This window comes from Arvicola amphibius, chromosome 10, assembly GCF_903992535.2.
Source record: "Arvicola amphibius chromosome 10, mArvAmp1.2, whole genome shotgun sequence".
Lineage (NCBI taxonomy): Eukaryota > Metazoa > Chordata > Mammalia > Rodentia > Cricetidae > Arvicola > Arvicola amphibius.
In genome coordinates this window covers 49,290,842-49,305,945 of record NC_052056.1, presented here as the reverse complement: position 1 = coordinate 49,305,945, position 15,104 = coordinate 49,290,842, and the positions used below count along the sequence as shown (strand labels likewise).

The window sequence follows — 15,104 nt, the reverse complement described above, 5'->3', positions numbered from 1 at the left end:
TAACTAGTGATGGAAAACCTATGTCCTCCCAAAATATCCATCAGTCTCAAAACATAAACCACACCAAATAAACTGGGAGGCAGCACACTGCCTTCACTCTGCTAGCCAGGCAGAGAGCTGCTTTTGCTTTTTCCTGGAGCTAAACACACTTTAAAGGTCCTGGTATATAGAAATTCTGCAAGAATCCTTATCCTTTCTTAAGGATTTCCTACCCATGAAGCACACACTGAATGGTATATTGAGTTTTGAAAAGTCTCTTGCTATTCCTTGACTACAATCCGGTATGCAGGTACCAATGTTTCCACTATACCATTGTTCCAAAAGGAACTAAGAACCATGGACACATTAGGTGCTCAGTAAATGCCACGGTACTGAAGTCAAAAGTTTGCTGGGTTTGTTGTTTGGTGTTGCCTTTTTGTGTGTCAAATATCTAATACAGGGCCAGGCACATGAGAACAAATATTCTACCACTGAGTCTCCCAGCAGAAATAGAAGACTTTAAAGAAACAGTTTGTTTATAGAGGATGCCCGCTAGGTGTTTTATATAGGTTCTGCCTCTGCAGATGTCCTCTTTAGATCATCAATGCACTAGGAAACCTCCAGCCGTCCCTTCCTATGTTATCGCCCTTCCTCCCTCCTTATACAATATTCTTTTATGATACGTAAATCCTACTTTTTACACCCACAGGAAATCACTGACATCTTGAATATAATGTAAAATAACTTATTAGAGTAACAGGGAAGCATACAAAAACCTTCAGAAGGCTGATGGGGAATCGTAAATAAAACGTTAAAAGTACATTTTCTTTTGATGGAAAATACAGCATCTAAGCAAGGGTGGAAAACATCAGTGTCTGCCAAAGCCAGAAAAAGAGGCCAGTGTGGGCTGTCTGGGGCAGCAGGGAATGAAGCAAGGCTGAAGGAACAGCCAGCCCTGAGAAGATACTTGCCACCTACTCTTCTCCATCCTCTGATCCCAGAGGAATGGGATCTAAAGGGTGCCATTTCTCCCACTACTTCAAAGCAAAGTAGATGACCTGGACTTTCCTTTTTAATTCTGGTCTCCCTTCTCTTGTTTCTCCTCGGAGAGAGAAAGAGAGCGAGAGAGAGAGAGAGCGAGAGAAAGAGAGAGAGAGAGAGAGAGAGAGAGATTGCGCATGTCCACATGTGGTGTATGGTGGTGGGTGTGCAAGCACATGTTACATGTGTTCGGGTAAGTGAAGTTGGTAGGAAACCTCAGATGCCATCTTCAACAACAATATACATCTCTTTCAAGAAAGAAACTCATCACCAATTAGGCTAGACTGGCTGGCCAGCGAGCGCAGGAATCCTGCTGTTTCCTCCTCCTCTTAACCATGGGAATTACAACTGCACCCTGGAACCAGGCATTGTTATGTGGACTCTGGAATCCTGTTGCTCACAGGGCAAGTCCTATTACTGCATCCCTGGTCTGCCTATTGCTACTTGGACCTTCTTATCTTCCTTTTCTTTCTAGACTCTGCAAACTTTCAGACATGGGCTGGAAGTGGCCACATCATGGTGTTGGAGGTTCACCAAGGCAACTCTGAACAGTTTTCAGTCAGAATCTAATGAGGTGGGGTCTCCTTGTAGGGGCATCAGCCACGAGAAATTACAGAGAAGCCAACCATGGTGATTCTTGGTCCTGGCCTCATCTCTCTTAGCTCCTGACTTGAATTCAGTGCCCCTTGGCTGAAGAACAGCTTGTTATTTTCTTATTTTGCTTTCTACCTTACACACACACACACACACACACACACACACAGAGAGAGAGAGAGAGAGAGAGAGAGAGAGAGAGAGAGAGAGAGAGAGAGAGAAATGCTAACAGATTTTCCCCCTTTGGTGCTGGGAGGAATTCTCAGGTAGCTGTCTAATTACTGCTCTCTATGTCCGCTCTCAGAAAGACCATCTTATTTCTAAGGTGTGAAATGAGAGGCAAAACTCAAGAAGCTGATATGTTATCAGCTAGTGACAGGGAATTTAGCTCCCCCATTAAGAGTCTCCATCTAACAACATTAGGCTGTGTCTTGGGTAGACTTTGCCACAGAGAAGGTAAAAGCAATTTTTCTTTAACAGAAGAATAGAAATATAATCAAGTCAGTATTCAACCAACCTGAAAAACTGAAGGCCTGAGCTAGGTGTGCTGGTGTGTTTCCACAATCCCAACACTGAGACAAAAAAAAAATCATGAATTTGAAGCCAATCTGGACTCTACAGGAAGCTTGGGGCAGCGTGGGCTGCATAACAAGACCTTTGTCTCCACAACAGCATGGACTGTGGGTGCTGCAGTGACCAGCGGAACCTTCCAAATCAGCACCTCACACCCATAATGACGTCACGCCACTGGAACCAGGGCTCAAACATACACTGATTTCAAACGTAAATAGATTATATTTGTTTCTTGAAATCCCCTCCATCTTTGTTCACAGACAGCTTACCTTGCATTGTCCAGCAGCTCGGCCAGTGCTCCGAAGAGGAAACTGTGAGTTGTGCTGATGGGGAAAGAAAAGGAGAACAGAAAGGTGAGGCAGGTGTATAAGCAGAGTAAGGTTTAAGATACAGGCAAATGTTCTCCAGCACTTGGAGGGCTGAAGGGTGACCTGTGGGTGAACTCGGGCTCCCTTCAGGGTAAGGAGCTTGCTTTACATTTCCCAACGTGGACATTTCACACATCAACATTAGCACACCATCAGGGGAAACCTAGCTTGCAAGTTTCTCTTTATGTGTAGATTTGGTTCCCCACACCCACACTGGCTGCTGTAAGTGCCAGTAATTCTAGTTCCAAGGGGTCTGACACTCTTTTCGGGCCTCCCTGGAAAAACAAAAGACACAAGTACAAATTATAAATATATATATTGGTTTTCTGAGACCAGGCTTTTCTGTGTAGCCCTGGTTGTGCGAGAGCTCAATCTGTAGACCAGGATGGCCTTGAACTCAGAGATGCACCTGCTTCTGCCTCCTGAATGCTGGGGTTAAAGGCGTGTGGTACCACCATCTGGCTACTTAAAGTATCTTGGGAGTTAAAATTTAGTATATAACCAACCTGACAGGAAATCACAGTAATTCCAGGCAAACATTATAATACTACACTATGTCACTGGCTCTTCAAAGTGTAAAATTTCTGATCCAAACTGCCATGAGAATTTCTGTGCTAGTTCATTCAAAAGAATTTTATAAGTGTTTGACATGTTCACCCATAGAACCTTTTTGGAATTCAAGTCATGATCTAGACGGAGGTCATGGGGTACACAGAGAACACACAGGTAAGCACATGAAGACAAAGCCAGCCTTCCAGACATTGAGCATGGCTACCTTCACAGTAGTGATGGCAAAGAGTGTCTGCAAGAGAGGGGCAGATGGTCACCAAAGGCACTTCTCACCGGTGACACCTCATCTAATCCCGGAAGATGAGAACTCTACGCTTTGAAGGGTCAGAGTGGAAACTCTCCAGATGGGCAAAGATCTCAAAACAGAAAAGAATGACAGAGACCAGAGTAGACATTTGATGGATACAGAGACCAGGCTAAAGTGAAGATACGTCTGGGTCATAGGGAATTCCTTCTGCAGCAGAGAAGGGTTTGCACAAGCCTGCATGCAAGTGGCTAACACCAAAGTAAGTTCTCATGAACGGCCTTTCTCTCCAGTTCACTTTTCAAAAGCCCAGCCTGGAAGCTTAGAAAGCACAGGCCTTGGAGGAGCTGGGGTTGGAAGCACAGCACCAGTTAGGAGGTTATGTGGGGGTGGTGCAGATGAGAGATGATGTGGCTTGGGCCGAAGGCAACGGCAGCAGGGATGAAAAGAAGAGTTGCATGTTTTTGAGAAAGCATGTGTTGGCTCTAGGGTGTGTAGACTGGATATTGAGTATAGTAATCCCAGTACTTGAGAGGCTGCGTCAGGAGGATTTCAAGTTCGAGACCACTCTGGGTTCCACAGCAAAACTCTATTTCAAAAAGCAAGCAAAATATTTTACTCCTGTTTTTATGGATGAAGATCTACCAGGGAGTTGAGAAGATGTCAGTCTGTTGCAGAGTTTGGGCAGCAGCATGCTGTCATCCTCTTTGTCATTCTGCCACCAGCTGAAAACTGAGCTGTGGTCGTTGGTATCTCAAAACAGGGTGTGGGAAAGTCGACCTGGGACTTACAATAGCAACCACAAACTGTACACAACGAAGCCGAAGCGGGGGTACTCCTCCACCATAAAACTCAGTCTCTGTAGTGCTGGCTCACACTTCTTCTTGAACTCACTCCAAACTGCTTCATTCGTCCTTAAGCTACTGCACCCATTCTCCACGGCAGGTAAGTATCTGCTTGATATCACCTACTCTCTGCCACCTTAGAAGCACACAGATTGTCCTACACAACACGCCTGCCCTTCCCGGCCTTCTCAATACCTCCATCCCTGTGGTTCAAACATGTTCCACCCATCATATCAGTCAGTAGTTTCATGAAACACAAATGACTAAGTAATTTCTAAACACCAACACTCCATATGAATTGCACAACACTCGCTGCAGCCCTGTGCAGAACTTGAAGTGACAAATGACACACACAAAAAAAAAAAATACGCAGTCACCTGCCCCTGCAGTCTGACAGCAGTAGCCTTCCCTTACCCATGGTTTGACTCTCTCTGGGTTTTTATTACCATAGTTTTACTCCAGAAAATATTAATTGGAAAGTCCCAGGAGTAAGTTAACTGAAACTTAAGTAGTGAACCAATCTAAGTCACATCATGACCTTGCTTTGCTCCATTTCATCGTGGTGTGTGGTTGTTGTAACTAGTCTATATTATTGTTCCCTAGCTCCTTCATCAACTGTATGGCAGGCACATATGCATTGGAAAAGCTAAAGATATAGCAACATATACAGACTTTTATCTTCATCTGTAGTTCCATAGCACCCCAATGTCTAAACATGCACTTGGGGAAGCTGTCAATAGCCATGATTAAGAATGGACTGTACTATTTCTTTCCAATGTTTCATTTTGTGTGTAAAGGTGTTTTGGTGCATGTACATCTGCATACGACAGTGCATGCCTGGTGCTTTGGAAGGTCAGAAGGTGGTGTTTGGAGTTACAGAGGGTTGTGAGCCGTCCTGTGGAGGCTTCAGATTGAACCCAGGTCCTCTAGAGAAACAGCCAGTCCTCCCAACTGCTGAGTCATCTCTCTAGCCAGACTGTACCGTTTCAATTAGCAGCTAGTAAGAGAGCACCAAAGGCATCTGATCCTGGCAGAAAAGAGAAACTAGCGATTACTGTCCACACACGGGAACTACTATGTAAAGCAACATGGGTATTTACAGTGTCTTCCAGAGCTTTGGAACAAGGACAGAAAGGATGGGTAGGTAGTTCTAATCTGCTGGTCAACATTTAAGTAGACTTATTAAGTGATAAAGGTGGGGCCATCTTTCCACTTGGTTTTAACTGAACGATTCAGTCCCCAGAATAGCATTATTACTTTCCCTGAAAGAACTACACGCAGTATAAATACATTCTTCAATCTGTCCTACTAAGTTCATTAGGCTTTTGTTTTCCAATTGCATATGAAAAACTACCCCATTCCGACCCCTCCTGGACTCACGAGTTTGCGTGGATGAAATCCAGATGCAGCTTAGCCCTCTGCAGTGAGGCGTATTTGCTCATTTTCTTAAACACGACCTGTGGACACCAGAAGACACTGACGCCTGGTAGGAAACTGCATGCCCACACCCATGCCTACGCCTACGCCTACGCCCACGCCCACGCACTGGCTCACTTGCAGAACAAGAGCTCAGAGACGCATGCGCCGTCTGGAGTCCTCAGCGCGAAGCCAACCTTGCGCTACGGTTCCTCTCTGGGAGGGTCTTGTTTCGGTTTGGTTTGGTTTGGTTTGGTTTGGTTTGGTTTGGTTTGGTTTGGTTTGGCTTAGGAAGGTAAAATCGTTTCTTCTTGCTTGAATGGCCCACTTGCACTCTTGGGTGTCTTGGGTATAAGTATGTTTTCTACATTGCTAGAAAGAGGGGCAAACAAAGGAAAGAACAGATGACAGTGGAATTTAGACTGACTGCGGTGTGCAGGCCTGGCCCTCCATGTTAGCAGCTCTTGCCACCTGGAGGAATAGCAAACATATTCTGTTTGTCGCACCTGTATGCAGCTATTTGGCGTGCTGGCCTGTGTCCAAATTCTGTCAGCATACTCAACAGAGCACTGAATTCTGAATCATCAAAACCCAGGAGGAAGCAGCAGCATTTGTCAAGGGCGCTGGAAAGACAGGGATAGGCTAGGAGATGACTTGACCTCTGACCTCTACAATGTAGTCAGACTGATTCAAAGGCTAAGGCTATTTGGCTTGAAGACTAACATGGTTCAGTTCTACTTGGCAAACATTCCATACCCTGTTCTCCAAGTCAGAAAGACAAGTCTATTGAGCAGAGAGTCTGAAGTAGGTGTTTTGTGATTTCAAAGTGTCACAAGGGCAATAAAGCCCTCAGAAAATAGAAACAAAAATGGTAAATGTGTAGCAGTCACCCTGCTTAGAAGGAAGGAATTCTTTCTCAGCTGCTGCATTTATAGGATATAGGGGGAGGAAGAGAGCATTTGAATTGCAACCCAGAGGAACACGATGCTCACCGCTTTAATTTGAAGACTGGAAGTGAACGTAAACATTTCAAGTAATTTCTCCTGATTACATTTTTGTTTTAATGGTGGCTGGCGTGGCTGGTGCTGTTCCAATAGCCACATTTTCTTTACTAAACAACCTAAATTATCTTCCCAAATTTTTTTTTCAGTAGAACTTCACAGATGATATTTTACTTTCAGTTTTATGGGAAAGAAAAGCTCGGCGAGCCTCTTCCAGATTTGTTTTACAGTTCCAATTTTCAACTGCTGTCTCAAAGAAACTTGCTTGAGGGGAAGGGGGCACCGGAGCCACTAGGCTGTAATTAGTAAAGGCTGTAATATCTACTGGCGGAAAGGATACAATTATCACAGAATCCGTCCTTCTAATAATCGAAAGCAGAGCCTTCTTGCCATCAGTGGCCAGCCCTAAGCACCAGGCAGTACTGGAGAGTGTGTTGAGAGTGGAGGTGGGCTGGGCACAAGGATCTGTTAGGTTGAGTCACAGTACACCGCCCCAGAAAACCCTCCTCCTCACTCAGTGCAGCCCTGTTCATCACCCTTGCACCGTATAAGCTAAGTCTATTGTTCTTCCAGAAATAAACAGGACATTCCTTGTTTTGCTTATTTCCCTCAACCCTGCTTCAAGATGCATTTTCACATCATTTCATGTTGTTAACACCCACATAACAGCAGGGAGAGGAGATGAAGAGAGGCTCAGTTGATTCTCTTATGGCTGATCCTGATTTTCAGGAGAATTGCTTCAGCTCTCCCTGACTAAACATTTTAGGTTTGTAAATATACATGCTATACAAAAGTCGCTCTCTTTCTCTTTAATAAGTCCAGATGACCCAACTCTTCATTACTTCTGGGGACATATTTAAACTCAGAAGTAAGTTGATAAACTTGAACGTTTAGATTGGCATCTTGTTGACAATCTAGAAGTTTGAATGGGTATCCAGAAGGACTGCCATATCGTAAGAACCACAAATACTATTATCAGCACATTCTAATAAACACGGAAGGTGACTGCTCTAAAGCTGATAACGTGTGAAAGGGCCAATGACACCCCCACACACACACTAAGTCCAGTGACCCTGAAAACAATGGATAGGCCCAGTTCCTCATTGTGCCTTCCTCTCTCCCAGTTTACCCCATGTCAGTCAATGATGTCATCACATCAGCCCTGAATGTAACCAGCAATCACAACCATGATACAGTGACAAGCGCCTCCAGGCAATGTGGGAAAATAAGAGGCCTGGAGCTTTGCCAAGCATAACAAGGCTATTAGGGCTGAAGCCACAGTGCTTGCTGTGAGGAAGTCAGCCCAACAGCTCTTCTCAACGCTTCTCTCCATCCCAAAGCTGAAAACTTGCTTGGGTGGGCATCCTTGTCACTAGAGATTTTCCCTGGGCCAGGCATGAATGACACAGAAGCAGAAAGAGCACTAACTAATTTCTCAGATGGCCTTTGCCCTCCTGGTAAAAGCTAGCTCCAGCTCCCTTCTTTGAGGAAACCAAGCATAACACCTGGATCTTTGGGTATCTTTGCATCCATGATTGAAACGTTGGGGAGACAGACATGAAACCTCCCCAACTCTGGACACTTGCCAGCAGTAAGTCATCTTGAGGGTTCTGTTATGAGAGTAAACCTGCTGTCCATCCTTACTCTGTTAATTGGACTTTTAATTTATTGTGTGTGTGTGTGTTGTGTGTGTGTGGTGTTGTGTGTGTGTGTGTGTGTGTGTGTGTGTGTGCCATATGCGTGAAGGTGCCTGAGGAGGCCAGAAGAGGGCATCAGATCCCCTGAAGCTGTAGTTACAGTGTTGTGAGCCACCCAGTACCCTCTTAATGATTTCTCCAGCCCCAGTAATTGATTTTTCCTGTACACATATCCAAGACTACTCCTAAGTGACTTTCAGAAGGTACTTGGATCACACTTTCTTACACAACTGGACAACAGCAGCAGAGTGTCTGTTACTTGGAGGGTTACTTCAGGCTTTGCCTTCGGCTCATGATCAGTGTGCATGGTGGGTCAGTGGGTATTAAAGACAAAATCAGCAATCACACAAGGATAGCAGAGACAAGATGTGAAGGGCCAGAACTGAGCAGTCCTAGTCATCAGAGTGACGCTCAAACAGGACAGATCAGGCTGCCAGGGGAGGACGAGGCGTGAGGAGAGCAGCGTGAGCACTGGGGTGATGTTCCTGTGTAGTGCGGTACTTAGTTTGGAGACACTATAGGCTCATTATGCAAATCAGACATTTCTTTCAGGAGAGTTTGTTCATTACAACAATATAAAAATAAAGTCACTTTGTACTTTCAAAGGCGTACAATAGAGATGAGCTGCATCTCTGTAGGCGTTAGAAACCATCCCACTTACAGTACAAAAAGTATATTCAAGGAAATAACTGTTCATAAAATGCAAGGAAGGATAGCAGGGTCTAAGCGAAGGAACACCACTGGACAAGTGAGTTCCATCTCATGACTACAAAGCCGCAGAGTGGAAGATATCGTAACAGCTGTCTCCAGATACCCATGAGCATGGCCTCCGGCTTGTCAGATGCAGAGGTTGGCCACTGACTTCCAAAGCTCACATCCCGTGTTCAGTATCCAGGAACTGGGGGTGAGAGGGGTAGAGTAAAAGGAAAGAAATATTTGATTTCTGACCTCAGCTCCCTTGGCAACAGAATTCGTGACACCTCCCATCCCATACTTCCCATTCTCATCTTGAGCTTAGCTATAAAGGCATCAGTGGTGGTTTGGATGAGATCTGTCCCCCCATGGGCTCACAGGTATTTGTGTACTTGATCCCCATTTGACGAAACTGTTTGAGAAGATTGTGGAACTGTTAGGAGGTACCGCATTTCTGGAGAAAGTGTGTTACTGGGTGAGCTCCTGAGGATTGCCCCACTTCCAAGTTTTTGTACTTTTCCTTGTGTGTAGTTGAAGATGGGTTCCTTGGCTTGCTGCTCTGCTTTGGGTCATGCTGTTTATCACAGCACCATAAGAGTAACTGATACAGCATATAAGCATCCCTTCTCATTTACCTATCTGTATAACAAGGCTTTTAAGCATGAGTTAGGGACCAAAAGTGTATAGGCCCTCTGGGGAAGAAGTCAAATCTCCAACACATGATACTAGCAAAGATCAAAGAAGCCTTGAAATTTTCAAATTGGAACAGCACCATGAAACATAAGTTTTCACTTAAAAAAATAATAATAAGCTTACACTTTAAGAGAAAAAGTAGGTAGTGGTGGCACACACCTTTAATCTCAACTCAAGAGGCAGAGACAGGCGAATTTCTGCGAGTTTGAGGCCAGCCTGATCTACAGAGCAAACTCCAGAATAGCCAGGGCTACACAGAGAAACTTTCTCTAAAAACTGGTGGGGGGGGGGTGCACTTATGAGTTAAAAAGAATAGGAATGAGCATTTTAGGCAGAGGAGTCATTGCGGGGGCAGTGAAATTTCTGGCCATTCGGTAAGAAGTTTATATCCAGAGCATGATGTGTGAGGCAGTAAGGCAGCCACAGAGTGGTGTGACAGTTGAGAGGCTTGGGGAATGGAGCAGCTCTCAGGTCCTAGCAGGTCCAGATGCCCAGCTGACTGTTAAGATTTCAAATAGGACAAGACAGGGAAAACACGTGTGCACAGACCAACTTCGCTCTTCTCAGGAATGACAGAAGCCGAAAAGGAAACAGAAACTAATGTCATCCCATGTTTTAGCTTTTCTCTTCTATGGATATGGCCTTGTTGCTAGCAGCATTGGGCAAGTCACACACACACACACACACACACACACACACACACACAATTATCAGGATCAGAGATTAAAAAAGAATGAGTTCATTTTGGGACATGGTAAAATTTATCATTAAGCAGTACATCCAAATAGAGTGAAATTACCAATGCAGTTACAATAAATGTATGCCACTTCTGTCTTTAATGGAAATAGATTACAGGTTGTCATTCTTTTCAGTGAAATATAATTCTGGGGTTTTTTTGGAAAATATTAGTGAAGCCATTGAGCCCAAGTCCTTCTGAAATCAAAAGCAAGAAAGCCAGAGGAAATTGAAGAAGTGAGTTAATAATAGTAGGGAAGGAAAGTCATTATTTTGCTAATTAAAAATATATACATATATATGTATATGCTGATAAAAGATACAAGAGGATAGGGGAAGATAGGTAGACACAGAAGTACAAATTTTATAGATATAATTTATTATTTCAAGATTTTCCTTGATGTGCATCAAGAATATTTTCAGAATTGGAGGTATAGCTCGGTGGTAAAATATTTGTTTAGCATATGTGGGACAATGAGTTCCACCCCCTGCTGTGGAATAATGCTCTTATATATTATAAAAAATTGTCACTAGTACTAGTTTAATGAAACACTGTCTGGCCAGTAGCCAGGCAGGAAGTATAGGTGGGGAAACCAGAGAATTCTTGGAAGAGGAAAGGCAGAGACTCAGTCACAAGCCAGATGCAGAGGAAGCAAGATGAGAATGCCTTACTGAGAAAAGGTACCAAGCCATGTGGCTAAACATTGACTAGAATTATGGGTTAATTTAAGTTATAAGAGCTAGCTAATAATAATCCTGAGCTAATAGGCTGAACAGTTTATAATTAATATAAGCCTCTGTGTGGTTTTCGGGGGGGGGGGGGACTGAACAGTTATGGGCCTGGGCAGAACAGAAACTTCCATCTACAATCCCCCACCCCACACACACATTAAAAGAAAAAAAGGTGGCAGAAGTCACCCACCAACCTGCCAAACAACCTGGGCAGGGTGGGTCCTACTACAATGACCATGTATGCAGTGGAAAGATGGAAAAGGAAGCATATCTGTGTGTGTGCTGTGAAGAGAAGCAAAACTGAAGATGAGATGGCTGGTGGTAAGGAACAGGCTGGTGTGTTCCAACCTGTGCTGCTGCTGAGGGCCATGTCTGTGTCTGTAGCCCTGCCATAGCTAAGGTCTGTGATGATGTCCTTGGCCCATGTTACCACTGGGGGTCATGGGAGAGCTATCCCTGGTGGCCTGGGCACTAGAGAGCTGGTTCTTTCCAGGGAGAACTGGGCCCATTGTCGTGGGTACAGGAGAGCTGTCCCTGAGATCCTCTATGTCCCTGCAAAGATGAACCCCACAATGGAAGAACTGGCCCTGATCATGGAAGAGCTGGACCCACCCTTAATCACCCATTCAAAACAGCAAGCCATCAGGCATGAGAGAACTGGCCTTGATCCTGGTCTGAGGGGGGCAGTCCTGGTGGAGGCCCAGACTGACCAACTCAGCTCCTACCCAGGCTCACATCTAGGGTTTTGAGTTGTCCCAACCCAGCATGTACCCAATCTATGACCTGCTAGAGCATGTGAATGAACTGTTTCTATAGCACCATAGCCACAGGATCTCCATGACTCAGGGCAACAGCAGGATATCAAAGAGAAGTTTCATTAGGGTCAAGTATCAATGGTGTACCCAAAGTCAAAGGTCTTGAACCAGAACCATAATTCATTACGTGAACATTTGCAGGTAAAGTTGTTTGTCAAAAGGGTAGACTGTGTGACACACCACAGCTTCCAAGGCCGCTGAGACAATTGAATATGTGATAGGGATATGGGGAAATGGAGAAGCTAAGTGTCTTTTTTTATTATTTTTCTTCTTTTTATTTTCTTTTGGGGAGGAGGCTACAAGGAGAGAGGTCAGGCATAGAAGGACTGGGAAATGAGTGGGACTGGAGTGTATGATGTGAAATTCCCAAAGAATCAATAAAGTGATATGCTAATAAAAATAATAGTAATAAAAGTCTACTGTGCTAATAAAAAGAAAAGAAAAAATTCTGTGTAGAACCTTCATTTAAATACAGTGCCTTCCACCCATGAAGATGGTGGGACTGATCCAATGGGAGCTCACCAAGGCCAGCTGGATTGGGACTGATATAGCATGTGATCAAACCGGACTCTCTGAATGTAGTTGACAAGGAGGGCTGACTGAGAAGCCAAGGACAATGGCACTGGGTTTTGATCCTACTGCATGTACTGGCTTTTTGGGAGCCTAGTCTGTTTGGATGCACACCTTCCTAGACCTGGATGGAACAGGGGGCCTTGAACTTCCTACAAGGCAGGGCACCCTGACTTCTCTTAGGACTGGAAAGCAAGGGGAAGGGGGAGTAAGGGGAGTGGAAGAGAAATGGGAGAATGGGAGAAGGTAGAAATTTTAAATAAATAAATGAATGAATGAATAAATAAATAAATAAATAAATAAATACAGTGTCTAACTCTGAAGTGAAACAGTATATCAACTTCATGAGTCTCTAAGATTTAGGCACAAGCCTGGATCTGAAAAGACAATACAGGGGTTTCTATAATTCCATTTCCTGGAGTTGTTTCCCTTGGAAATAATACAAGGGGGTGTGTTCATATTTTATTCAAATTCACAGCAATTTTAGCAAACTGTTTTAAAAACTAGCGCAAGCAGTCAACTTTGGGCCACTATGATATGAGATTCCCTTCTGTATGCTTTGAATATGTTTTATTATGGTTAATAAAGAAGCTGCTTTGGTCCTATCACAGGGCAGAATAGAGTAAGATGGGAACTCCAAGCAGAGATAGAGGAGAAAGTAGGCAGAGTCAGTAAGAAGCCATGTAGCTGCTTCAGGAGACAGACACCTGATGCTGAACAGAACTTTACTGGTAGGCCACAACCATGTGGTGATACACAGATTAATAGAAATGAGTTAATTTAAGATATAAGAGCTAGCCAATAAGAACTATGAGCTAATAGGCCAAGCAGTGTTGTAATAATACAGTTTCTGTATGATTATTCTGGTTTAGGTGGCCGGGAACAAACAAGCAGTCTTCGACTACACCACTATGAAGATGCAAAATTATCAAACAAGAGTTCTGAGCTATGGAGCAATCCGTAATGAAAATCTTTTTAAACGTTCAAAGGTAGGGAAAAGTCTAACACATGTACGGGAGACTGGTACCTTGGCCTTTGAGCTTAGAACTTTCCAACAACACATGATGAGTCACTGGCCATTGCAAAGGAGAAGTAAGCACATTTTTTCCCTACTGTGATAAAAAGTACCATCTCTTGAGATGCCTTTTCTAACTCAAATTGCAGAGCTCTGAAATGAATCAAATTGTCTCGCATGCTCTCCAAGGGATCATTTTCAGTCTGGGGACCTCACTTACCCATAATTGGACTATCTGCCCATCATATGCCACAACAATATCCAGAAGCTGCCTGCTGTAAGACATTCAAAGAAACTACTTTCATAACATTGATTTGCTTGCTATCAGAATGCTTTTTTTTCACTGTTTTCATATCTCTCCAATATCAAAGTAATAGACCTCTACTACTTGAAAAAAATAAAGGATTTTGCCATAAAAAAAAGTTGCAGAGTGTTTATGTGGTGCCTAGGCTGACAACACTTTGAGAATAGTTTTTGTTGGCTTTGTTATATTGTTGAGCTATAATTATCTTTGATCCACCATAATTATCACATGGTAACAAAGCAATGAAAAGAAACATACAACATGCAGAAATAAAAGGAGCCTGTTCCGTGATATCAGAGGTCCTATTCTCCCAACCTTATGTTCCAACATCTTTTGATTTGGAGGCAAAAATTTCTTCAACAAGCCTTAAAACCTTTCATTTCACAGCTGAGAGAAACAGTAGTGTGTGGCAGAAGAGAGTCGACCAGGGTACTGAACATTCCTGCACTTGGTTTTAAGGTTCCAAGTTGGAGCATGTACCCGATTTTGCCCTCCTTGCTCAGAGGGCCTGTCTGGACAGCCCCAGCTTATATGGGGTCTGAAGGCCTGTCCAGAAGGCTTGCTCTGAGATCATATCTCAATATTATGGTCAACAATGGAATATCTTTCTAACTCTCCTTCTGAAAAACATTAAAAAAAAAAAACTATTGGAAAATACTGAGTCCAAAAACAAAAGCAAAAAAAGGCAGCGGGGGGAGGGGGTTGATGGAGAACAAAACTAACAGGACATAAGAGCTGGAGAGATGACTCAGCAGTTAAGAGCACTGACTGCTCTTCAAGAGGACCCGGGTTTGATTCACAGTACCCACACAGCAGCTAACAACTGTCTGTAAGTCCAGTTCCAGGGCACTTAATACCTATAGCAAAATACCAATGCACATAAAATTTATATTAAAAAGATACATTTAAAAAAACTAACAGGACATGAGAAGGAGAGCATGTATAAGGACTGAGAGTCCATAACATTATTTGGCCCTCCAAATTCTACCTTTTTCGAAAACCATACAGTTATTTTTAAAATATTTATTTTTATTTATGTGTGTGTGTGCACACATGTGCTAGTGGGTGCTCACAGAAGTCAGAAGAAGATGTTGGATTACCCCTGGCACTGGGGCTACAGGCAACTGTGCATCATCTAGTGTAAGTGCTGGAGAGAGAACTCTGGTTCCCTCTCAGTCACGGAGCCAACTTTCCAGACTCCAGATCAACAGTCCTGCTG

The 15,104-nt window shown here is 43.7% G+C and overlaps 1 protein-coding gene across 1 annotated transcript in view; it reads right to left on the bottom strand.

Moving 5' to 3' along the window:
• Positions 1 to 11,551, bottom strand: part of Morc1 (MORC family CW-type zinc finger 1) — a 164,807-nt gene extending 153,256 nt beyond the window's left edge. The window contains exons 1-2 of the mRNA XM_042055818.1: positions 11,376 to 11,551; positions 2,457 to 2,510 (exon numbers count right to left, since the gene is read on the bottom strand). Coding sequence (XP_041911752.1) covers positions 2,457 to 2,510; positions 11,376 to 11,551 — 230 coding nt within the window. The remainder of the gene's footprint in view (positions 1 to 2,456; positions 2,511 to 11,375) is intronic.
• Positions 11,552 to 15,104: the final 3,553 nt, after the last annotated feature.